Source organism: Prionailurus viverrinus, chromosome E2 (assembly GCF_022837055.1).
Source record: "Prionailurus viverrinus isolate Anna chromosome E2, UM_Priviv_1.0, whole genome shotgun sequence".
Lineage (NCBI taxonomy): Eukaryota > Metazoa > Chordata > Mammalia > Carnivora > Felidae > Prionailurus > Prionailurus viverrinus.
The window spans coordinates 19,331,300-19,352,712 of record NC_062575.1 but is presented as its reverse complement, the minus strand read 5'-3'; the positions used below and the strand labels follow the sequence as shown (position 1 = coordinate 19,352,712).

Sequence of the window (21,413 nt, the reverse complement as noted above, 5' to 3'; positions counted from 1 at the left end):
TGAGAAGGGAGAATTTAGTTTTTCGAGGTTTTTTTTTTTTTTTAAAGCTTTTCTCCAGGGGCCAGATGTCTTACACTGCAAGACTTGGAAGAAACTCTAGCCCAGTAGAGACAGTCTGTGCTGAACCATAGAAAGTGGGTATCATCTCTGTAGAAGATTAGTTATGCGGCACAATTTTTTTGTAACGTTTAACTTCAGTCCTTAAACAGGCTGGCACTGCTAGTCATGGCCTTGAAATGACCGTATAAAGTCAGGCACAGAAACACAGACATACCCAGACCCTTATACACTCAGGGACATGTGCATACTCTTACTCAAGTAGCAAGCAGATTTCAGCCATCTGGGTGGCCTGTTCTCTTTTTGACCTTGCCCAAGACCGTCTCTCTGCTCTGTCCTGTGGAGGAGGAAATAAGTACACACTAGCGAAATAAGTACACACTGTCTGTGGACAGACCTGGACAATTTGGGGAAAGAGCATGCTGGCTATGGACAGAAGAAGAAACAGGGGAGGCAGGGAAGCCCAGGGCCTGGCTCCAGAGCTGACCTGAATGTCATCTGTGATGCTTTCCACCCTCTGCCCACTTCTCTCCCTAACAGTATCTCCATATCCTTCTGGTTCAACCTCCAAACATCTACCAGTTGTGTCTCTTCTTCATTCCCGCTACCTCTTCCCCAGTACTGGTAACCTTTATCTCTCATCCTCTCCTGGTGTCCCCACCTCCAGTCCTTTCCCCAGTGTGCAGTCAGACATATCTCTCTTTGCAAAAAAACTTGTTGTCCTTTTGCCTAAAGTTCTGCCATGGCTTCCCATTGCTCTTAGGATATAGGTTTCCCCACGAGCTGCAATCAGAACTTTCCCATGAAACCTTTCATAAGTCAGAACGGTATAAACTGAGGGTATCCCCTGCTTTCCGGAAGTTTGCATTATGCCACTTTGCTTTTACAAAAGATCTACTTTAGTACTTTTGCCAGTCAAAAGAAATCTGAAGAGGATTTTTGCTTTTAGGAAGAAAGCCATTACCATACCAACGTAGGTCTGGCTACCACATTCCATTATTTGGCTTTCAATTCCTGGCGAGTGTCCCACTGGCCTCTCCAGTCTCAGCAAATGGTACAAATCCTCTTTCCCCCCCTGCTTCCCTTGCTGCCTACTACCACAGGGCCTTGTTACGTGCTATCCCCTTAGCCTCCACCTGGTGGGGCTGTTGAAGCAGGGCCAGCACAGGAAATCTTGACACCAGGTAGGGGTATGTGAGTAAGCACCTTCTCTTTTAATTCTTCACCTGTGCAGTGTTTACCTAAATCAAGATCTGCAGAGGAGGCAGTGGTAGAAACAGGCTTCTGCTGGGACCAAGCTTAGTACGGTGGCAGAGCTGACCCACCCCCTCTGATCTCCAGTGTATTACAAGAATATGCGAGGAAGAAAAATGGCGACTGACTGGTAATCACACAGACCACTTCACATGCTCATAGTGCAGGGGGATGGGGTGGGGGGGCTTCCTCAGTATCCAGCATTGCCCAGGTGATGTTCATCCTCATTCAGGGCTCCTTGCTCCTAGAGACTCATGCTGCCCCTGCTTCTTTCTGGGTGTTGCTCTGGTTCCATTGGCACGATGACTGACATAGCCAAGTTCTCAAGAAACAGCAGTCTCCCTGGCCAAAAGACAGCTTGGCCACCACGGACACACATCCTCTAATCACAAAGCTGAGGCTACCTTTCCAGAAGTGACCAACAGCTAGCACATTTTCCTTCTTCAGAAGGCAGCCACCATCTACTCTGCTAGAAGTGCAGTAAGCCCTAATGCATCTGTGTTCCCTGCTTCCGCCTGGCCTTCTCCCAAATCCCCAGCTTTGTCTTCCATGTCCTTGCCAGCCTTTCTGCCCATCTCGGGTCTCTTGCAGCCAGGCTCTGCCTGACTTCAGGCAGTATGGAAGATCCAGTACACAAGGTCCCCAGAGCAAAGTCACAATGGTGTCTGACAGACTTTAAGTGTCTGACTGGGCTGCTTTCTGGGACCAGATATTCTGGTGTTTTAAGTGTAAAGTCCACAGGGCTTGGGACTCTTGTCCTGCATGCTGTCCCATGTTCTTGAGGTAGTGCATCAGCTGGGGGGAGGCTAGAGGGGCATGAGGTACAGGAGATCTACTGAGGAAGATCCTACAGGGCATCCCTGGGATTCAGATGGCACCTTCTGGACTGTGATATGCAGTTACCTAGAGAGGGGGGCATATCATGGAGAACTCTAATCCAAACCCTCTTTGGTGACTTACCCCCTCCCTTCCTTCCTTCCTTCCTTCCTTCCTTCCTTCCTTTCTTTCTTTTATTTTTAAGAGACAGAGAGAGCATGAGTGGGGGAGAGGAGTAGAGGGAAAGAAAGAGAATCCCAAGCATGTTCCATGCTCAGTGCGGAGCCTGACAAAGGGCTCGATCCCACGACTCTGGGATCACAACCTGAGCCAAAATCAAGAGTCAGACACTCAATGGACTGAACCGTCCAAGTACCTCTACCCTCTTTAAATTTTTTTTAATGTTTGTTTATTTTTTGAGGGGCGGGGGAGAGAGAGAGCATGCATGCAAGCGGGGAAGAGGCAGAGAGAGGGAGGCAGAGGCAGACTCCAGGCTCTGAGCTGTCAGCACAGAGCCCAATGCAGGGCTCGAACTCATGAGTCATGAGGTCATGACCTGAGCTGAAGTCGGCTGCTTCACTGACTGAGCCACACAGATGCCCCACCTCTACCCTCTTTAGAAACAGGAACATGGGGGCACCTGTGTGGCTCAGTCAGTTAAGCGTCCGACTCTTGGTTTCGGCTCAGGTCATGATCTCATGGTTTGTGGGATCGAGCCCCACGTTGGGCTCTATGCTGACAGTGCAGAGCCTGCTTGGAATTCTCTTTCTCCTCTCTCTCTGCTCCTAACCCTATACTCTCTCTCTCTCTCTCTCTGTGTCTCTCTCTCAAAATAAATAAACATTAAAACCAAAAATAAAAACAGGAACATGGATGAGCCTCTCAGATTGCTCTGGTTCAGGTTTGCTGGAACTTCTCTCCCCCCCCCCAACCCGCTTCGCCTTCATCTGCCTCCTCCTCACAGAAGTCTGCAGCGGCTGGCCTGGACGAAGCTGGGATGTGAACTCAGTGAGGTCATGACTACCATATTCTGGCCCCTAGTACCACACCTGCACACAACAAATGTTCAACCAACATTCGTGGAAGAGCTCAGGAGACTTCTGCCTTTCCTTCCTTCAGGGAGTAAGAGCATGTGATAACAGTAACAACGGGTCAGAGCAGTCAAAGTTACTGTGTGTCCAGAACTGTGCTACCAGTTTGATGTGTTTCAGTCCATTAAATCTTAACAATGGCCCACAAGGTAGGTTTTTACCAGCCTCATTTTCTAGGTGAGAAAACTGAGGTTCAGCTGGATAAAGCTGGCAGGTGGAGCTGAGACCTGAAACCAAAATTCCCTTATTCCTAGATTTTCAAGCTTTGATCCCTCTAATTCTGTTCTTCATCTGTGACCACTCCAGGTATAAAGCAGTTGCCCCAGCTAATAGATGCCCTTTCTTAACCTCTGTATACCTCTGTCGGAAGACCTCCCTGAATCCAAATCCAGAACACTGGGCAGGGGGATTCATGAATTTGGGTCACCTCATGAGGACAATGGGACTGAGTTTGTGGTGGAGGAATGTACTTAGCCTTTTGATTCCAGGGCTCTCTGGGACCCCAGGCCAGAGTTACTCAGAGTTTTTATCTCTTTGGGCTCCTCCTCTGTGGGTGCTCCAGGCCCTGAAGAAAGAGAACTTTGGAGAATGACTGCCAGCCATTTCATAAGGTCTGTCCTGTTTGCTTCTGCACATGGCACTCATCTCCTGTTCACCACTGCCAGGCTCGCCAAAGTTGGACTAGACTGGCTCTGTGTTCAGTGTGGCCTTACAGGACATAAGGAAGCCATCTGGGGAAGCCAGCAGTGGTAGAGAGAGTAGCCTACTAGCCCTGGGACATAACCCTCCTTGACCCTGGGGGAAGGGGAGGAAAGTTAGGGAGACCAGCAGCTGGACAGGCAGATGACCACATCACGCCCTTCTGGCCAAGTCAGATAGGGGTTCCACGGACTTCTTGACTTCCAGCTGCTGCCTCTCTCACCAGGAGGGGCTTTAAGCCCCTTACATCATCTGTTTGTCTAGACATTCACTACTGATCAGCCCCTGGAGCTGGCCCCTTACTGGGATACGCAGTGAGGGGGCTGGACGAGTCTTCAGTTGTCTACCACATCTGCTGACATAAGCATCCAGAAGGGTGGGCTGTGTGGACACCAGGTGTCGGGAACCAGCTCTGATCAAACAAACATCTACCATCTGGTGTGTGTGATTTGTCGTTTAGCCTCAAGCTCAGACATGCTATCTCTTTGCTCAACCTAGCGTGCTTGTCTCTGAGGCCTGTCAGATCTGCAACAACATGCTACACGGCACACCCTGCCTCAGAGCCCTCCGTGCCTCCTGTTTTTATGCAGGAACTCTGCCTTCCTCTGCCTGGCTGCCGTGGCTCCCGCCAGCTAGTTTACCCTATGACGCTGACCACCCGAGTCCTCACTGATTCCAAATCTGGCTGAACATCTGGCTGTACCTGATGCTGCACCTTTTTAAACTTAGGGTTACTTTCGGGGCGCCTGGGTGGCGCAGTCGGTTAAGCGTCCGACTTCAGCCAGGTCATGATCTCGCGGTCTGTGAGTTCAAGCCCCGCGTCAGGCTCTGGGCTGATGGCTCAGAGCCTGGAGCCTGTTTCCGATTCTGTGTCTCCCTCTTTCTGACCCTCCCCCATTCATGCTCTGTCTCTCTCTGTCCCAAAAATAAATAAACGTTGAAAAAAAAATTAAAAAAAAAATAAATAAATAAACTTAGGGTTACTTTCAATTTAATTTATTTATTAGGGTAATTTCAAACATAAAGTAGAAGAGTGTATTGAACACTTATGTACCAATCATCCAGCTTCAACAATCATGGATGGCCCATTTTGTTTCATTTATACCTTACTCATCCCCTTCTACAGAATATTTTTAAGGCAAATCAAACATTTAGTCCTTCCATATTTAAGTTTGCATCTCTAAAAGATAACAGCTTCTTTTAAAAGACAACTACCGGGGCGCCTGGGTGGCTCAGTCGGTTGAGCGGCTGACTTCGCTCAGGTCACGATCTCGCGGTCCGTGAGTTCGAGCCCGCGTCGGGCTCTGGGCTGACAGCTCAGAGCCTGGAGCCTCTTTCAGATTCTGTGTCTCCCTCTCTCTGACCCTCCCCCATTCATGCTCTGTCTCTCTCTGTCTCAAAAATAAACATTAAAAAAAAAAAGACAACTACCATAACGTTATGGCACCTAAAAGAGTCAACAATACCTCCTCAATATCATCAATTATCTATTCTGTTCAAATTTCCCTGGTTGCCTAATTTTTAAATAATTGTTTTAATTATAATGTAGATAAAGCCAACTGCATTGCATTTGTTGTTGTTCCTCTTCTTTCTTCCTTGCAATTTATTTGTTGAAAAAATCATGTCCTTTGTCATTTAGAGTTTTCTGTCTTGGAATTTGCTGATTGTATTCCATGGTGTTCTTTTACAGGTTCCTCGGTCACTTGTATTTGCTATGAAATCATGATTATGAGAAAAATGTAAAACTGCAGATGTCCAGATCCCACCCTAAAAATGTATTCAGTAGGACTGATACAGGTGCTGGGGATCTCTGGTTTTCCTCGGAGCCCCAGGTGAATCTGTTTGCCTCATGTTTGGGAACTGCCAACCTACCTGACTCCTCTAGGATCGCAAATCTTCCTCAGTCACACCAAGTATCAGCAACATAAGGTTCTAATCTCCAGTGGGAGGGAGTGGGAGCTGCTGCAGGAAGAGGCATTAGCTGTCTTTTGTGGGTTAGTTGAGACTCAAAGTGGGAATGCCCCAGGCAGGGCCTGTGCCTCCTTCCTCTAACCCAGGTTAGGGAAACTCCTTAAGTTATTGGGACCTTTCCTGGCCTTGAGGGTGTCTAGGGAGGAGCAAGACCCTCGCTGTTGTGGCCCTTGAGGGTGTGTGTGCCATCCACAGGGTGAGTGGCTTCATCTGGGCCTGAGGGCTACATGCTGCTGACAGTGCCCCCTTTTGATGTGGGATGCTGAGGCGGGTGGGCCTAGCACAGAGGCCCACATACACGCTGTGCTCTTTCTTCTCTGATGATCTTCTCTCACCCCCACTCCCCAGGACCAATTGTCCCCGTAACTGCTGAGAGAGACATTTATCGGTAACAGCCAGCACCTCACTGCCATGGCACACAGTAGTTGGAATGATCTTCTTAGCATCTATATCTGATCATTTCACCACTCTGCTCAACTCCCACCTAGGATTTCCCCTCACCCTTCAGATCCACATTCCTCAACATGGCTGACAAGGCCTGCTATGGTCTGGCCCATGTCTACTTTTCCAACTATCTCTTTCTTCTCTTTCTTCTCTGCCCACACTGACCTTTCTATTGGTCCTAGAACAGGCCAGCCTCATTCCTACCTCAGGGTCTTTGCACTTGCCATTTCCTCCTCCAAAAATAGTTTCCTTCCAGCTCTTCACAGGATTCCCTCACATCTTCACTGTCACCTCCTCAAAGAAGCCTTCCCTGCTTACCTTGTGGAACCTAGCACCCCCTCATCACACTATACTCATATCCTATTTTACTTTTCTTTATAGCAGGAATAATTTAAACTATATAAATTTACTTGTCTCTTTAGTTTGTGGGTATTTTGAAGAGAGGGGTTTCAATCATCTTATTCACTGATATACTCCAAGCAACTAGCAGGTGCTCAATAAATATTTGTTGAGTAAATTGGATAGTGGATTGACACACAGAACATCTTCTCAGTCCTGCCTCCCATCTCCTTACACACACAAACACACACACACACACACACACACACACACACACGCACGCACACACACCAGGGGGAAGTTCTCATCAAGCTCACCATTTTTTTTTTAAATTTTTTTAACGTTTTATTTATTTTTGAGACAGAGAGAGACAGAGCATGAACAGGGAAGGGGCAGAGAGAGAGGGAGACACAGAATCGGAAGCAGGCTCCAGGCTCTGAGCCATCAGCCCAGAGCCTGACGCGGGGCTTGAACTCACGGACCGTGAGATCGTGACCTGAGCCGAAGTCGGACGCTTAACCGACTGAGCCACCCAGGCGCCCCAAGCTCACCATTTTTTAAAGTTTATTTATTTACTTAGAGAGAGAGTGAGCAACAGAGAGCGAGAGTGAGAGCAAGAGTGAAAGCGAGAGCAAGAGAGAGACAGAGAGAGACAGAGAGAGAGAGAGAGAGAGAGAGCATGAGCTGGGGAGGGGCTGAGAGAGAGAGGGAGACCGAGAATCCCAAGCAGGCTCCCTGATGTCAGCATGCAGCCCGACACAGGGCTCAATCTTACGAACTGTGAGATGATGACCTCAGCCGAAATGAAGAATCAGACGTTTAACCAATTGAACCACCCAGCCACCCTTGGGCTCCTAAAGAACCTGCCTGTGTCCTGCCCCAATTTGCACGGCTGTCATTATGGTAGCCACACAGTTAGAAGCTGCACTCACGGGTCTTTTTTGGAGGCAGAAGGTGTTAGAGCACCAGATACCCCATGTGGAAATGTACTTCAAGGGAAAAGGGAGATTTGGGGCCTGGCCTTGGACAAGCTGGATTTCAAGTCAAATATGTTAGAGAAAACCATTTTATTGAACAGTAAGAAATTCCACTGGGGCTAAGAAGGACTGGGAATGAAGGAGCGTGTGAGCCTCAGTGGTGGTGCCACCCAACTCTCCATTTTCTTCCTGCTCTGGGGAGTGGGTCTTCCTGGGTTTCCTTATTCTGCCTCCTGCCACTCCAGACAAGAGGCTCCCTCGGTAGACCCAGATTGCTTTTTTCAGTTTAAAAAAGTCCAGCTCCTCTTGGTTTAATTGGTGACTGCTGGCAATGACTCAGGGCAAGAGTCCATCTGATGGACTGAGTCCCTGCTAAGGCCACTCTGAACCCTCCCTCTGCTCCTGCATCCTCCTTGGTTCAAAGAGTGCAAACTTTGCTTTCTTCTTCCCGAGAAGGGACTCTACAGGATTGAGTGGAGAAACATCAGGTTTTCTTCCAGGCCAGTTTTGGCTCTGGGATGTTCAGAGCAGGCTTTCATTTCAAACCTCAGCTTCTATGGCTCCTTGCCCATGGCCAGTTAGTATGGAAGGAGGCTCCTGGCTGAAGAAGGCTCAGACAGAATGGCTCAGGTTCTAATCTCCAGTGGTGGGCAGTGGGGGGTCACTTCAGGAAGAGGCATTAGCTGTCTTAGGCAGTTAAATGTTTGCCATTCCTGTAAAGTGGCTCAGTCAGCAAGCTTCTTCGGGGTCATCCTCCTGCCACCATGCTTCAATCGCCGAATTTTGGGGCTGGAGCAACCTACGTCTTTATTTGACTCTGCCATAGCTCGGCGTCTTTTGGGAGCCTGGCTGGGAATTGGTTTCTCTGCTTCTGTCTTTGCTGGGGTGGCCACAGGAGCATCCCCATAGGTCCGGTAGCCACCAACCAGGCAGTACGTCTCCCCATGCCAGCCCACCTGGGTTTCTCCACACCCTCGGTAGAGGACATGGTAGTGACCAGGTGTAGGAGAAGAGGGAGCCCCTGCTGTTGGAAAGAAAATCAGATCTAATCAGTCATTTCTGCTGTATACAGTGTCCTGCCAGGACCTACCCTCTCATGTCTCTCCCAGTTTCTGGCTGAAGACCTTTAATCTGCTTGGTATTCAAAACACAGCCTTGGCCAGTCACCTCAATGAGTCCCCTAGAGAAGGAACATGGCTGCAAAGGTGATTCTCTGGAGCTCATGGCAGCAGCAGGAGACCTGGAAATCTGTTCCCCATTCTCAGAGGAAACAGTAGAGCCTGAAAACAGTTGCAACCAGGATCCCCTCCATCTTTCCCTTCCATAGGGGGGAAATTCCTAAGGTCTATAACTTCTGAAGCTTTAATGGAAATACCTTTCAAGTGTTGGAAAAAATAACCTAAAATAAATGGATTAAGAAACCCTCCCATCTCCTCTTGGGCAACTCCTCTTGGGCCCCATTCATACTGCCTGTTTCAACCACACTGTCCTCTAGCCCTCTAATATTTTTATCTAGATTAGAAAATGGCCAAATACTAAGGCAGAATGATCAGGAGGTTCAAAGACAGATTCTGGGTAGCAAGTCTAGGCTTACATCAACCCAACCTCCTGGGACACCATTTCATCAACCCTCCAGTCTTGGTATCACTTCATCACTCTCCTTGGCTCTTTTGTTCTGCCCGTGCACATGACACCACCACCCTTACCCCAGTACTCAGCAGCTCCGTCTGGGGTGTGTTTGTAAACATGTGGATGTTTACACGACAGCATGGTGAAGGTGCCTGGGTTTGAAGGGGAGGTTCATGAGCGGACCTCAACGGTCCTTCCTCAAACTGCTCCATTTCTTACTTGCCAACAAAAATTCGCTCGACTTTTGCTAAGAGGCCGATCAGGAAAGTGTCAGAATGGAAGCAACTTGTAGCCCAAAAGGGAAAGCTACAATTATGAAGTTTAGAAGCTTTCTGAATAGTTGCCCAGGGATGACATTTTACATGTCTTCGGCAATGAGCAGGAACACTGTAGGTCCCTGAGGGCTATTATTTACAGTTGGAGAAGCTCAGAGGTGTGGCGGGCAAGCCCCAAAGCAACCCATGGCAGCCATGTGAAGTTGTGTGTACACCAGTGACTCTTGTACAGATGCCTGGCCTACGCTCACCTGCTGTGCTGCCCTCCCAGGGGACAGAGGACAAATTAGAATGAATATAGAAGATCCGGTCAGACATTCTCTCTCAGGCATCCAAACAGACTGGTATCTGGTAGAGAACTGGTAGGGAAGCTTTCCTGAAAGCACCACGTTTGTGTAGTTACCCTGTCATGGTAACTGTGAAAAGGCCTGTGAGGTCATCACTACCCAGTGAGGTCACATAAGGAATCTGTGACTTGAGGGGCAGCTTTTAGGCTCTCTGAGTTTTAATGGAGGAGAGCAGAGTGGAGGCAGAGGAACGCTCTGCCTGGGCCCTCCCATCTTTCTCCTCACCCAGCCACTCCCCGTGGAGCATACCTATAGGCCGGCACAGCCCCAGGGACCAAAAGAGGGCAAGAGAAACCCACATTCTGCCATTGGCTTGAGAGGAAAGATTAACCTAAGACACAGCCTGGTTGTATGGTACTGACCCTAAGTATTCAATAGCTAGACAGGCAGAAATTTGTGTGGAAGGCTCCTTGGCAGTGGGCCTGAAAGACAAGTTAGATTTGGACCCATGGAGAGCTGAGGGAAGACATTCCAGCTGGGAATAATAAAAGCAAAGACAAGCTCTTACTGAACTTGTCGTGCCCCAAATGTAAATTCACATACCCCTCACGTTTTTACAACTGAGGGCTCAAAAAACCAGGAGGTTAAGGGGCCTAGCCAAGGTTCCACAGGTAGTGGAGAAGTGTTCTGCTGGACGGTAGGGCTTCATGTTGGGCTCTGGATTTATACCCGATAGAAATGTGTGGGCAAGCTCATCACATTTCAAAGTGACACTGGGAGAGATATCAAACGTGTTCCAAGGCAAAATGAGGGTCCTGAATGGCTTCACAAAGTGGGAATAGTGGGCCCATTTTAATATAAAATTCAAAACAAATTCATGACAAAATGACATAACACAAAATGACAACCTAATCATTACATTCATCTCTCCCCGCAAAAGGCAAATACTGTATTAACAATGCTACTACCACCATGAAAGGATGAAGCTTCGCATGGGCTTAGGAGAAGTCCAGGTGAAAAACGTGGTCAAACTGTGAAGAGGTGTTACTGTGTTGGCTGGATGCTCCTGAGAGGAGGAGTAAATAGATAACTCTGCCCTTAGCCTGACCAGGCCTATAGGAAGGAACCATATCTGGGCCTGACTTTGATACAGTGCAGCCAAGGACTTCCTAGCAATGAGAGATAACCTTCTTTGTGAGGGGGCTCCCTGTTGCCGACCTCGAACATGCAAAGATGGGATGCTTGTTTCCTGGGGCAGTTGGGAAGGAGATATGTCCCGGAGGTAGAGAATGATTAGACCACTATTTTAGAGGTTGGGCAACCCTGGTTGAGAACCACATCATTTTCTATTCCTAAGTTGCTTGAATTAGTGTGATGCAAGTTAGGACACACAAAATCAGGTCTGCCCCTAGGGAGTGCCAGGAGGTAAAATGTGAAGGGGAGAGCTCTGGAGGAGGTTCATTCTGGCAGGTGGGCCAGCATAAGACCACTTAGATTCTCCAAGGCTCCAGAGAGATTATTGTCTGGGAACATCACTCTGACCTGGTGGGGTTACTGATACCTTATCAGGACCTGGCTGGGTCTCTGGGGAAAGCAGAATGGCATAGACAAATTGTTCTGAGCTCAGGAATCTGTACTTTAAAAAAAAAAAAAAAAAAAAAAAAAGACTATTTTTAAGTAATCTCTCTGTCCATTGTGAGGCCTGAACTCACAACCCTGAGATCAAGAGTCGCATGCTCTAGTGACTGAGTCAGCCAGGGGCCCCTGGAATCTGTACTTTAGACAAGCCTCCGGGGCAGTTTTGCCACACTGATTCATGGACAGAGTGACCAAATTTTGTCCAAATTGGGTTGCTTTTGAGAGTCCAAGTGGGCACTATTAAAAGTTGGTAAATAACTCAACCCCCAGTGCAGACAGACCAGATTCTATCATACTTATGCGTACGATTTTGAGCAAGTTGTTTTATCCCTCTGAGCCTCAAGTTTCCTCACATGAAAAAGAGAGCTATGATTATACATTTAGTACAACATTGTCTTCTGGCAAAGATTGCCATGGGTCCATTTCTGTTCTCTGCCTCCTTATCTGTTTCAGTGTGTAAGTATTTTTAAGTTGTTTTGTGCAGTATTATATTTGACCTCAGCTGCTCATTACTTAGGCTTATATAATGCTGCAGAAGCTGGAACCTAGGAGATAGTGAGAGGAAGCTATATGCTTATTTTGCCAATTTTGTAAACAGTTTTGTTTCTCTTCTCTTCCCCTGCCGTGAAGAGATGAGAAAGAAGGTAGAGCCTGGAAATGCACACCAAGCAATGCTTTTGTGTCAGCCTGTTTTTTATTCTTCTGCCAGTACTTCCCAGAGAGATTTCACCAAGAATGCCCAAGCTTGCCATGGGCACTGTTGGTGAAGAAAATCTCTGTACCGCTAGTCACATCCCCTTTCCCTTCTCTGGGGGCTTAATGGATGTTTTGGGGGCAGGAAATAAAATCTAAACGTTTATTAATTCAAACAGCAACTGAAAGAGTCTCTGTCCTAGGTGTGGTAGTCTGGAGTGTGAATCTTCTCACAATTCAATGAACACATCATTTACTGTTAGAAACTATGACATAATACAAAGACAAAAATCTACTTTATTTTTCATGAGTCATGTGAAAGCCCACAAGGAATCATCCTCAGTAGCTCATTCTCTACATCTTGCCACATCTTACCTTTGGAAGCCAGATAGCAGCTCACCAGGGCTTCAGGGGAGGTGACTGGGCAGCCCAGGGCATCCTACGATAAGTGTGCTCACCCACCCAGGACAAAGGGAAGGATCCCTGTTAATGTCATCATATTTAAGCTGGCTGCCATCAGATTTGCTGGGGCAAAGGCTCTCTCACTGAGGACCCTAGTCCTGGAAGGCTTCTCCTCCGGCGAGCTGCCAGCTCAATCTTCTGAACCAGGCTTACATCCCAGGGATGGGTTACAAAGCTGATGACAGTGCCAGGCACCTCACTCCCTACACGGCCCACCCTCCCGGCTCTGTGGATGTAGTCTTGCAGAGTGAGGGGGAAATCATAATTGACAACTAGGTCTACGTGGGAGCTGTCCAGGCCCCGAGAGGCTATGTCTGTGCAGAGAAGAATGTCTCGGGAGCCCTTCTGGAAGCACTGGAAGATACCGGCCCTCATTGAGGCTGGCATTTGCCCCTGCAGCCTTAGGTGTTGGATTTTGTGATCGTCCAGAATATATCCCAGCCAGTTCACAGTGCTTGAGCTATTACAAAACACTAGAACAGTTCCGGAGGGGCCAGTCCTATATACTTTGTCATGTTGCTTGAGGATCTGCACTAATTCAGTCACCTTCTCTGCTCCCTTCAGCCTCATAAATGTCTGTCTGACATGAGGCATGATGCAGTGGAGCTTGGAGCTGGTAATGGTGGTCAGAGAGTCTGGGCTGGCAACTTTACTCAGCAGCTGGCCTACACCTTCGGGAAATGTGGCCCCCACCAGCACTAACTGAGCTTTGGGATTGAAGGGGTCTTTTAAGTCAGCTGGGCCTTCTGCTATATAGCTCTTCTCCAAGATGTAGTTCATTAGTTCCAGGAAGCTTTCATCCAAAAGCGTGTCTGCCTCATCCAATACCAAATAGGAGAGCTGCTTCAGGCTGATTAGTTGACTCTTCAAGGCCTTCCACAAAGCCCCTGGAGTGGCCACTAGTACATCTACTGGAGGTTGTTTGGACAGTTGCATTCGGATCCTACTCATGCCATGGCCTCCCCCTAGCTCCCGCACCTGAAGGCCCAAGGAGCTGCCCAAGGGCTGCGCCACGGCCCGCACCTGTTCGGCTAATTCTCGCGAAGGCACAAGGACCAGGCCTCTAGGAGCAGGCAGACTATGGGAGTCCAGGTTTGGTTGGCCCAAGAGCCGTTGAACCAGAGGTAGTAGGTATCCGAGAGTCTTGCCACTGCCGGTTTCCGCCGCGCAAAGGATGTGGCAGCCGCGAAGTAGGGAGGGGATGGTGCTTGACTGCACGGTTGTAGGCCGGACGACTTCAGGAGCAGCCTCCTGTAGAGCACGCAGCACGCGAGGTTCCAGACCCAGATCCGCGAAGCTGCTCTTGGACGAGAGGTTCCGAAGAGCCGGCGCCTCGTGTTGCGCACGCTCGATGGAGAAGTGGTCCCGGCGGGAGCGCCGATTTTTCCAGCCACGCGAAGCTAGTGGCGCGCTCTCCCACCGGCCCAGCGTGAGGCGCGCCGGCTGGTTCAACTCTGGCCGCCGCGCTGAGATCAGCAGCGGCCCAGGTCGCGCCAACACCAGCCGCTGGGGGCTCCGCCCGCTCTGCCGCTGTTCCTGCCGCCGCTGTAGAGCCCGCGGGATGCGCACCACGGGCAAGGGCTCGTCGGGACGGCGGACCACCAGGCCTCGTCGAGGAGCGAGAAGTAACCGAGATGCGAGCCACACCATCCGCGGCGGCCGTGTGAGATCCATAGTCCCTTTGGTGTAGGAGAGGCGCACGACAATGACGTCACGGGCGCGCAAGAGCCTCGAGGACGGTGTCTGGCGTGGCTCAGTAAGGCTTGCGGAGTCGGCGAACCGTGAGGAAGGAGGGGGAATCTGTAAAGTTCAACTGTGGTGAGGTCTGTAGGTCTGAACCGGGGTTGGTGACATCCAGACCCGGACCAACCTTGGGGAAAAGGGTGCGATGGAGGCAGGCTCCCGGGTCTGGCGATAAGCGGCGATGGAGGCCTGGCCTCTTGGACCAGAGGGCGGAGGGCTTCTGGTGATCGGGTGTCCGATCCCTGCCATTCTCCTTTCTCGCTCTCACCGCACCTTTGATGACTTGTCCAGTGCTGGTCTCCTCCTGTAAATTCGGAGGGTGCGGTGGTGCCTTCCCAAATACGGTCCACGCGCAAGGTCTGGTAATAAATGTTTGTTGAGACTCTGAATGAATGGTCAGGCCTGGGGGACAAGACAAGAGCCAGATGTCTTAGATCTAGGCACTCCCATTCCTCTTGGCCGAGAGCTAAGAGCCGAGAGGGCAAGCTGATGGCCTCTTTGTGAAGTGGGAGGTAAGACCTTCAGGCTTTATTTCAAGCAGACCCTTCTCTTTACACCTTTCCCCTTCTTTTTCACTCTCCATTCTCTTGCCACCACTCCCAACTTTTCATTCTGAACCTTACATTCTTGCAGTCTGCTCACCTCTACCAGCATCCCAGTCAGATAGCTAAATTGCTTGAATAGTGGTGAGGAGGGTCCTTCTACTCTGCTGAGTGATCAGATATGTGGGTTGCCTCACATAGCCCTAGTCAGACACAATATTTTACTTGAATTCAGATGTTTAGGTTACAAAACCCCCATGTCTTTTTTGTCTTTCTCTGACTGACTTCTTTCACTTAGCATTATACTTTCTAGATCATTCATCCATCCATGTTGTTGCTAATAGCAAGGTTTCATTCTTTATTAATTGCTGAATTATATATATATATATGATATATATATGATATATATCATATATATGTATATATATGTATCATGTGTGTGTGTGTGTGTGTGTGTGTTTATGGTCTTCTTTATTCAAATATCAAGGGACACTTAGGTTGCTTCCATGATTGGCTATTGTAAATAATGCTGCAATAAACATAGGGGTGCATATATTTTTTCAAATTAGTGTTTTCGTATTCTTTGGGTAAATACCCAGTAGTGGAATTGCTGGGTCATGTGGCAATTCTATTTTTAATTTTTTGAGGAACCTCCTTACTGTTTTCCACAGCAGTTATACCAGTTTGAATTCCCACCAACAGTGCAGGAGGGTTCCTTTTTCTCCACAGCCTCGCCAACAAATGTTGTTTCCAAAAAGATAAATACTTTTAAATTTTCAAATGCCATTTTGATATATAAGTAGACTTCCTGGAGAGTTACCTGTTGAATCAGCAGAGGAGAGAGTTTTGAGTAGTAACAGGGAACAGAGTTGTTGGATACAGCAGTGACTCTGTAGTGAGGGTGATTTTGCATCCTTCCCTCCCTACCTGCCCGCCCCCCGCCCCCCCCCCCCCAGGGGATTTTACAGAGGTTGGAGACATATTTAGTTGTCACATCTGGGAAGTTGCTACTGGCATCTAGTAGGTAGAGGCTGGGGATATTGCTAAACCTTGTACAATGCATAGGAAAGCCCCTAACAAAAAATGATTATCTGACCAATACATGAATAGTGAGTTGTTGAGAAACCTTGCATACAGGATGAGGACTGAAGAGAGGCTGAGGTACATGTACTTTCCCTTTAGGTAGGCACATTTGGGAATCTCTTGCACTGAGTCCGCCTCATCCCCAGAATCTGTAGCCAAGTACACTGATGCCATTGCTTGCTGTGCCCTTGAGATCAGGAACGTTGCGGACCCTGAAAATCATAAACGCAAGAAAAAGTGATTCAAGAGAGTGAAGCTGGAGAAGAGAAGTTTAGGGAGTACAAAACTGTCCTCATGTATTTGGGCAGTATACCAGATGGAAAAGAGATCAGGGGCACCTGGGTGGCTCAGTTGGTTAAGTGTCTGACTTTGGCTCAGGTCATGATCTCACAGTTTGTGAGTTTGAGCCCCACATTGGGCTCTCTGCTGTCAGCGCAGAGCCTGTTTTGGATACTGTCTCCCTCTCTCTGCCCCTCCCCTGCCCATGTTCTCTCTCTCTCTCTCTCTCTCTCTCTCTCTCTCTCTCAAAAATAAATAAACATTAAAAAGAAAAGAAAAGAAAAGAGATGAGGTATGCTGTGAGGTATACCATTCCAGAAGGCAGAACTAGGACCTATAGGTAACTGGCAGATTCTGAATTTGATACAAAGAACTGCTGTAACAACTAGAATTGCCCATATCTTTGTTGACACTCTGAATGAATGGTCAGACAGATTGTAATTCTATACTACTTTTATGATTCTTTTCAAGGACTCAGGGCTCCTTGTTTCTTAGCTATGTATATCTAACTCAACAGGTTTTATCCATTTGCATGTGCCACTGCTTATTTCAGATGTAAAACAAAGACTTGATTTGCACAAAGCCAGAACAGATACATTAAAAGAATTATCAGAAAAGAATACTACATAGGTATGTACTTGCATTTGGGTTCTGTCCAAATATTTGGGGCAGGGAAGCTGGTTAGTATATGGCTGCTTTCTCATCATGCTTGAGCCCTTACAATATGATTAACTCAGAATCTCATAAGGATTGGAATCTGTCTGAGCTGGTCTCTGCCTATGACCCTTAATTTCTTCTCAGTTCATCAGCCACTGAATAAGTCCCCTTTCTTTTCCTTCTGCTCACAGCAGACATTGAGTAACCTCTAGTTGTTATTGAGATACATGTTTTATAGTATAGTGCTCTAGAAATAAGAAAGGTTTACTTATTGTGGAAAGAATGTAAGTCCTGGGAGTAGGGGCCTAACTTGGTAGTATTTTGTCCCAGGGCTGCCATGGTAATTCATATTGCCTGGTTACTCTGTAAGTTTTCAACACAATTGTCCCTTGGATCTCAGCTGATAATGGTACAGTCATTCATTCATTTATTCATTCAGTAACTATTTCCTGAGCACCATGTATGTGCTGGGTACTATTCAAGGAGACAGTGAACAAAACAGGAGTTTACATTCTGACTTAATTCGTTTGGGGTAAGGCCTGAACATTGGTATTTAAAAAAAAATTTTTTTTTTTTAAATGCTTATTCATCTTTTGAGACAGAGAGAGACAGAGCATGAATGGGAGAGGGTCAGAGAATGAGGGAGACACAGAATCTGAAACAGGCTCCAGGCTCTGAGCTGTCAGCACAGAGCCCGACGTGGGGCTTGAACTCACGGACCATGAGATCAGACCTGGGCCGAAGTTGGACACTCAACCGACTGAACCACCCAGGTGCCCCTGAACATTGGTATTTTTTTAAGCCTTTCAGATGATTCTAATGTGCTGCCAGGTTTAGAATCACAATACTTATAAATAAAGCATTTTGAGAATTGTAAGGCATTATAAAAATGAAAAGTGGCTATTAGTATTCCCTCCCTGTTCTTTCATTTCCCAGCCTACATCAGTGCTGTTGTGTAAGTACTGGCCATTTTCTTTTCAGCTCTTGTCATTATATGCCTAGACTATTTCACCTTCTTTCTAATCCAACTCCTTATCTCCTTCCTGTCCTTTACCCTCCAGCCCATCGTCTGTTGTGCAAGTGATCTTCCTAAGCACAGCCATGGCCGTGTCACCCCTTGACTCAAAAGCCATCAATGGGGGCGCCTGGGTGGCGCAGTCGGTTAAGTGTCCGACTTCAGCCAGGTCACGATCTCACGGTCCGTGAGTTCGAGCCCCGCATCAGGCTCTGGGCTGATGGCTCAGAGCCTGGAGCCTGTTTCCGAGTCTGTGTCTCCCTCTCTCTCTGCCTCTCCCCCGTTCATGCTCTGTCTCTCTCTGTCCCAAAAATAAATAAACGTTGAAAAAAAAAATTAAAAAAAAAAAAAAAAAGCCATCAATGGATGCCGATGGCCTACAGCTTATCTCCTAGTCACTCTCCAGAATCTGGCTTCAACTTCATCTCCTGCTGCTTTCTTATCTGAATCTTGTTCACTCAAGTGGTAGCTCTCATTTGAGTAGGATAAAGAGCTTACAGTCCTTTACTGGGTGAGCAAGAGAGTGGGGTGGCATTTGTCTGCTCTGTAACCAACACTGGAGGTACAAGGCACTTTATTTTTATTTATGTATTTATTTAATTTTATTTAGTTAATTATTTATTTTTTAATTTACATCCAAGTTAGTTAGCATATAGTGCAACAATGATTTCAGTAGATTTCTTAATGCCGCTTACCCATTTAGCCCATCCCCCCTCCCACAGTCCCTCCAGCAACCCTGTCTTTGTTTTCTATATTTAAGAGTCTCTTATGTTTTGTCCCCCTCCCTGTTTTTATGTTATTTTTACTTCCATTCCCTTATGTTCATCTGTTTTGTCTCTTAAAATCCTCGTATGAGTGAAGTCATGATATTTGTCTTTCTCTGGCTGACTAATTTTGCTTAGTATAATACCCTCTAGTTCCATCCATGTAGTTGCAAATGGCAAGATTTCACTCTTTCTGTTTGCCAAGTAATACTCCATTGTGTGTGTGTGTGTGTGTACCACATCTTTTTTTTTTTTTTAATTTTTTTTAACGTTTATTTATTTTTGAGAAGAGAGAGACAGAGCATGAGCAGGGGAGGAGAGAGAAAAAGGGAGACACAGAATCTGAAGCAGGATCCAGGCTCTGAGCTGTCAGCACAGAGCCCGATGTGGGGCTTGAACTCACAGACCGCGAGATCATGACCTGAGTCGAAGTCGGACGCTTAACCGACTGAGCCACCCAGGCGCCCCTACCACATCTTCTTTATCCATTCATCCATCGATGGACATTTGGGCTGTTTCCATACTTTGGCTATTGTCAATAGCGCTGCTATAAACACTGGGGTGCATGTTCCCCTTCGAAACAGCATACCTGTGTCTCTTGGATAAATACCTACTAGCTTAATTGCTGGATCATAGGGTAGTTTTATTTTTAAATTTTTGAGGAACCTCCATACTGTTTCCAGCGTGGCTGCACCAGTTTGCATTCCCACCAGCAGTGCAAAAGAGATCCTCTTTCTCTGCATCCTCACCCCCATCTGTTGTTGCGTGTTAGCCATTCTGACAGGTGTGAGGTGGTATCTCATTGTGATTTGATTTGTATTTCCCTGTGATGAGTGATGTTGAACATCTTTTCATGTGTCGATTGGCCATCTGGATGTCTTCTTTGGATAAGTGTCTATTCATGTCTTTTTCCCATTTCTTCACTGGGTTATTTGTTTCTTGGGTGTTGAGTTTGATAAGTTCTTTATGGATTTTGGATACTAACCCTTTAGCTGGTATGTTATTTGATATGTCATTTGCAAACATCTTCTCCCATTCCATCGGTTACCTTTTAGTTTTTCTGATTGTTTCCTTTGCTGTGCAGAAGCTTTTTATCTTGATGAGGTCCCATAGTTCATTTTTGCTTTTGTTTCCCTTGCCTCCAGAGACGTGTTGAGTAAGAAGTTGCTGTGGCCAAGGTCAAAGAGGTTTTTGCCTGCTTTCTCCTCTAAGATTTAAAAAAAAATTTTTTTAATGTTTATTTATATTTGAGAGAGAGAGAGAGAGAGAGAGAGAGAGAGCGCGCGCACATGAGTGGGGGAGGGTCAGAGAGAGGGAGACACAGAATCTGAAACAGGCTCCAGGCTCTGAGCTGTCAGCACAGAGCTTGACACGGGGCTCGAACTCACAAACTGCGAGATCATGACCTGAGCTGAAGTCAGATGCTTAACTGAGCCACTCAGGTGCCCCTCTTCTCTAAGATTTTGATGGCTTTCTGTCTTACATTTAGGTTTTTCATCCATTTTGAGTTTATTTTTGTGTATGGTGTAAGAAAGTGGTCCAGGTTCATTTTTCTGCATGTCGCTGTCCAGTTTTCCCAACACCACTTGCTGAAGAGACTGTCTTTATTTCATTGGATGCTCTTTCCTGCTTTATCAAAGATTAGTTGGCCATATGTTTGTGGGTCCATATCTGGGTTCTTTATTCTGTTCCATTGATCTGAGTGTCTGTTCTTGTGCCAGTACCATATTGTCTTGATGATTACAGCTTTGTAATGCAGCTTGAAGTCTGGGACTGTGATGCCTCCAGCTTTGGTTTTCAAGATTGCTTTGGCTATTCGGGGTCTTTTCTGGTTCCATACAAATTTTGGGAGTGTTTGTTCTAGCTCTGTGAAGAATGCTGGTGTTATTTTGATAGGGGTTGTGATGAGGCACTTTAAATGCTCTGTGATAGAGCACATTTGTCTTTGATAGAGCTCTTCTGTGGCTGAAGCATGAACCATAAATTCTCGTTGCCACTTGACTTGTTAACTTCTTTTTACAACAAACTCTAAACACCTACATTATGCCAGACTGTGTGCTCTGTGACAGGACCTGGTGATGAGCAAGGTGCAGTGCTTGCCTTCACCTTGTGATGTGGGAGGCAGATTGATAGTTAGTTGCTCTTGGAATTACAAGAGTGTACTTAATGCTAAGAAAGACATGAGGAAAGAGGAGGTGCCCTTACTCTGGAAGGTAAGTGTCAGGGAAGGCTTTCTGGAGCAGGTGACATCTGTACTGAGGTTCTGAAAGGCTACTGGAAGTCAGCCAGGTGGGGGAATAGGAATGTGTGTTCTATGTAGGGGCAACTTGTTCAGAGAGAGAGAGCAGGCCAATTTGGGAACTAGAAATACTTGAGAATAGCTGAAGCTTAGCATGGGGGAGGTAAGAGGGCAGGAGGCAAGTGATGAAAGATAGTGCTTCCGAGGAAGGCAGGGGGAGGACTTGTTTGCAATATTAAGGAGCTGCAACTTAATTCTAAGGGCAAGAATTCCATTTGGAGAATGGAATATCTTGTCCTGATTTGTGTTTTGAAAGACTCCTCTGACTGCTGGAAAGAACATAAATTGAACATAATGAGCCTGGAAGCAGAGACTGGTTTGCAGGCTGTTGCCATCATTCACTTGATGGGTGGCAGTGGCAGAACTGAGAAGCTCCTTGAAGTCAAGAGCTTAGTTCTT

At 47.1% G+C, this 21,413-nt stretch overlaps 3 protein-coding genes across 9 annotated transcripts in view; 1 reads left to right on the top strand and 2 right to left on the bottom strand.

The window, feature by feature from the left end:
* Positions 1-7,721: 7,721 nt before the first annotated feature.
* On the bottom strand, positions 7,722-12,313 carry DPEP2NB (DPEP2 neighbor). The gene is made up of 2 exons (XM_047834924.1): positions 9,804-12,313; positions 7,722-8,672 (listed from the first exon to the last, which is right to left on the bottom strand). Exons 1-2 carry the CDS (start codon positions 9,868-9,870, stop codon positions 8,374-8,376), a joined length of 366 nt encoding a protein of 121 aa, XP_047690880.1. The 5' UTR covers positions 9,871-12,313; the 3' UTR covers positions 7,722-8,373.
* Positions 12,314-12,447: 134 nt separating this feature from the next.
* Positions 12,448-14,306, bottom strand: DDX28 (DEAD-box helicase 28). Its single transcript, XM_047834910.1, has one exon. The coding sequence runs from the start codon at positions 14,304-14,306 to the stop codon at positions 12,687-12,689; it is 1,620 nt and encodes a 539-aa protein (XP_047690866.1). The 3' UTR covers positions 12,448-12,686.
* Positions 14,306-21,413, top strand: part of DUS2 (dihydrouridine synthase 2) — a 49,495-nt gene continuing 42,387 nt past the window's right edge. For 2 of the 7 annotated variants that reach the window (XM_047834907.1, XM_047834902.1), the window contains exon 1: positions 14,499-14,887. The gene's annotated coding sequence lies outside the window, so the exon portion shown is untranslated. Of the gene's footprint in view, positions 14,456-14,498; positions 14,888-21,413 lie in introns of those variants that run through there. The other 5 variants (XM_047834909.1, XM_047834905.1, XM_047834904.1 and 2 more) reach the window with 5 other exon arrangements.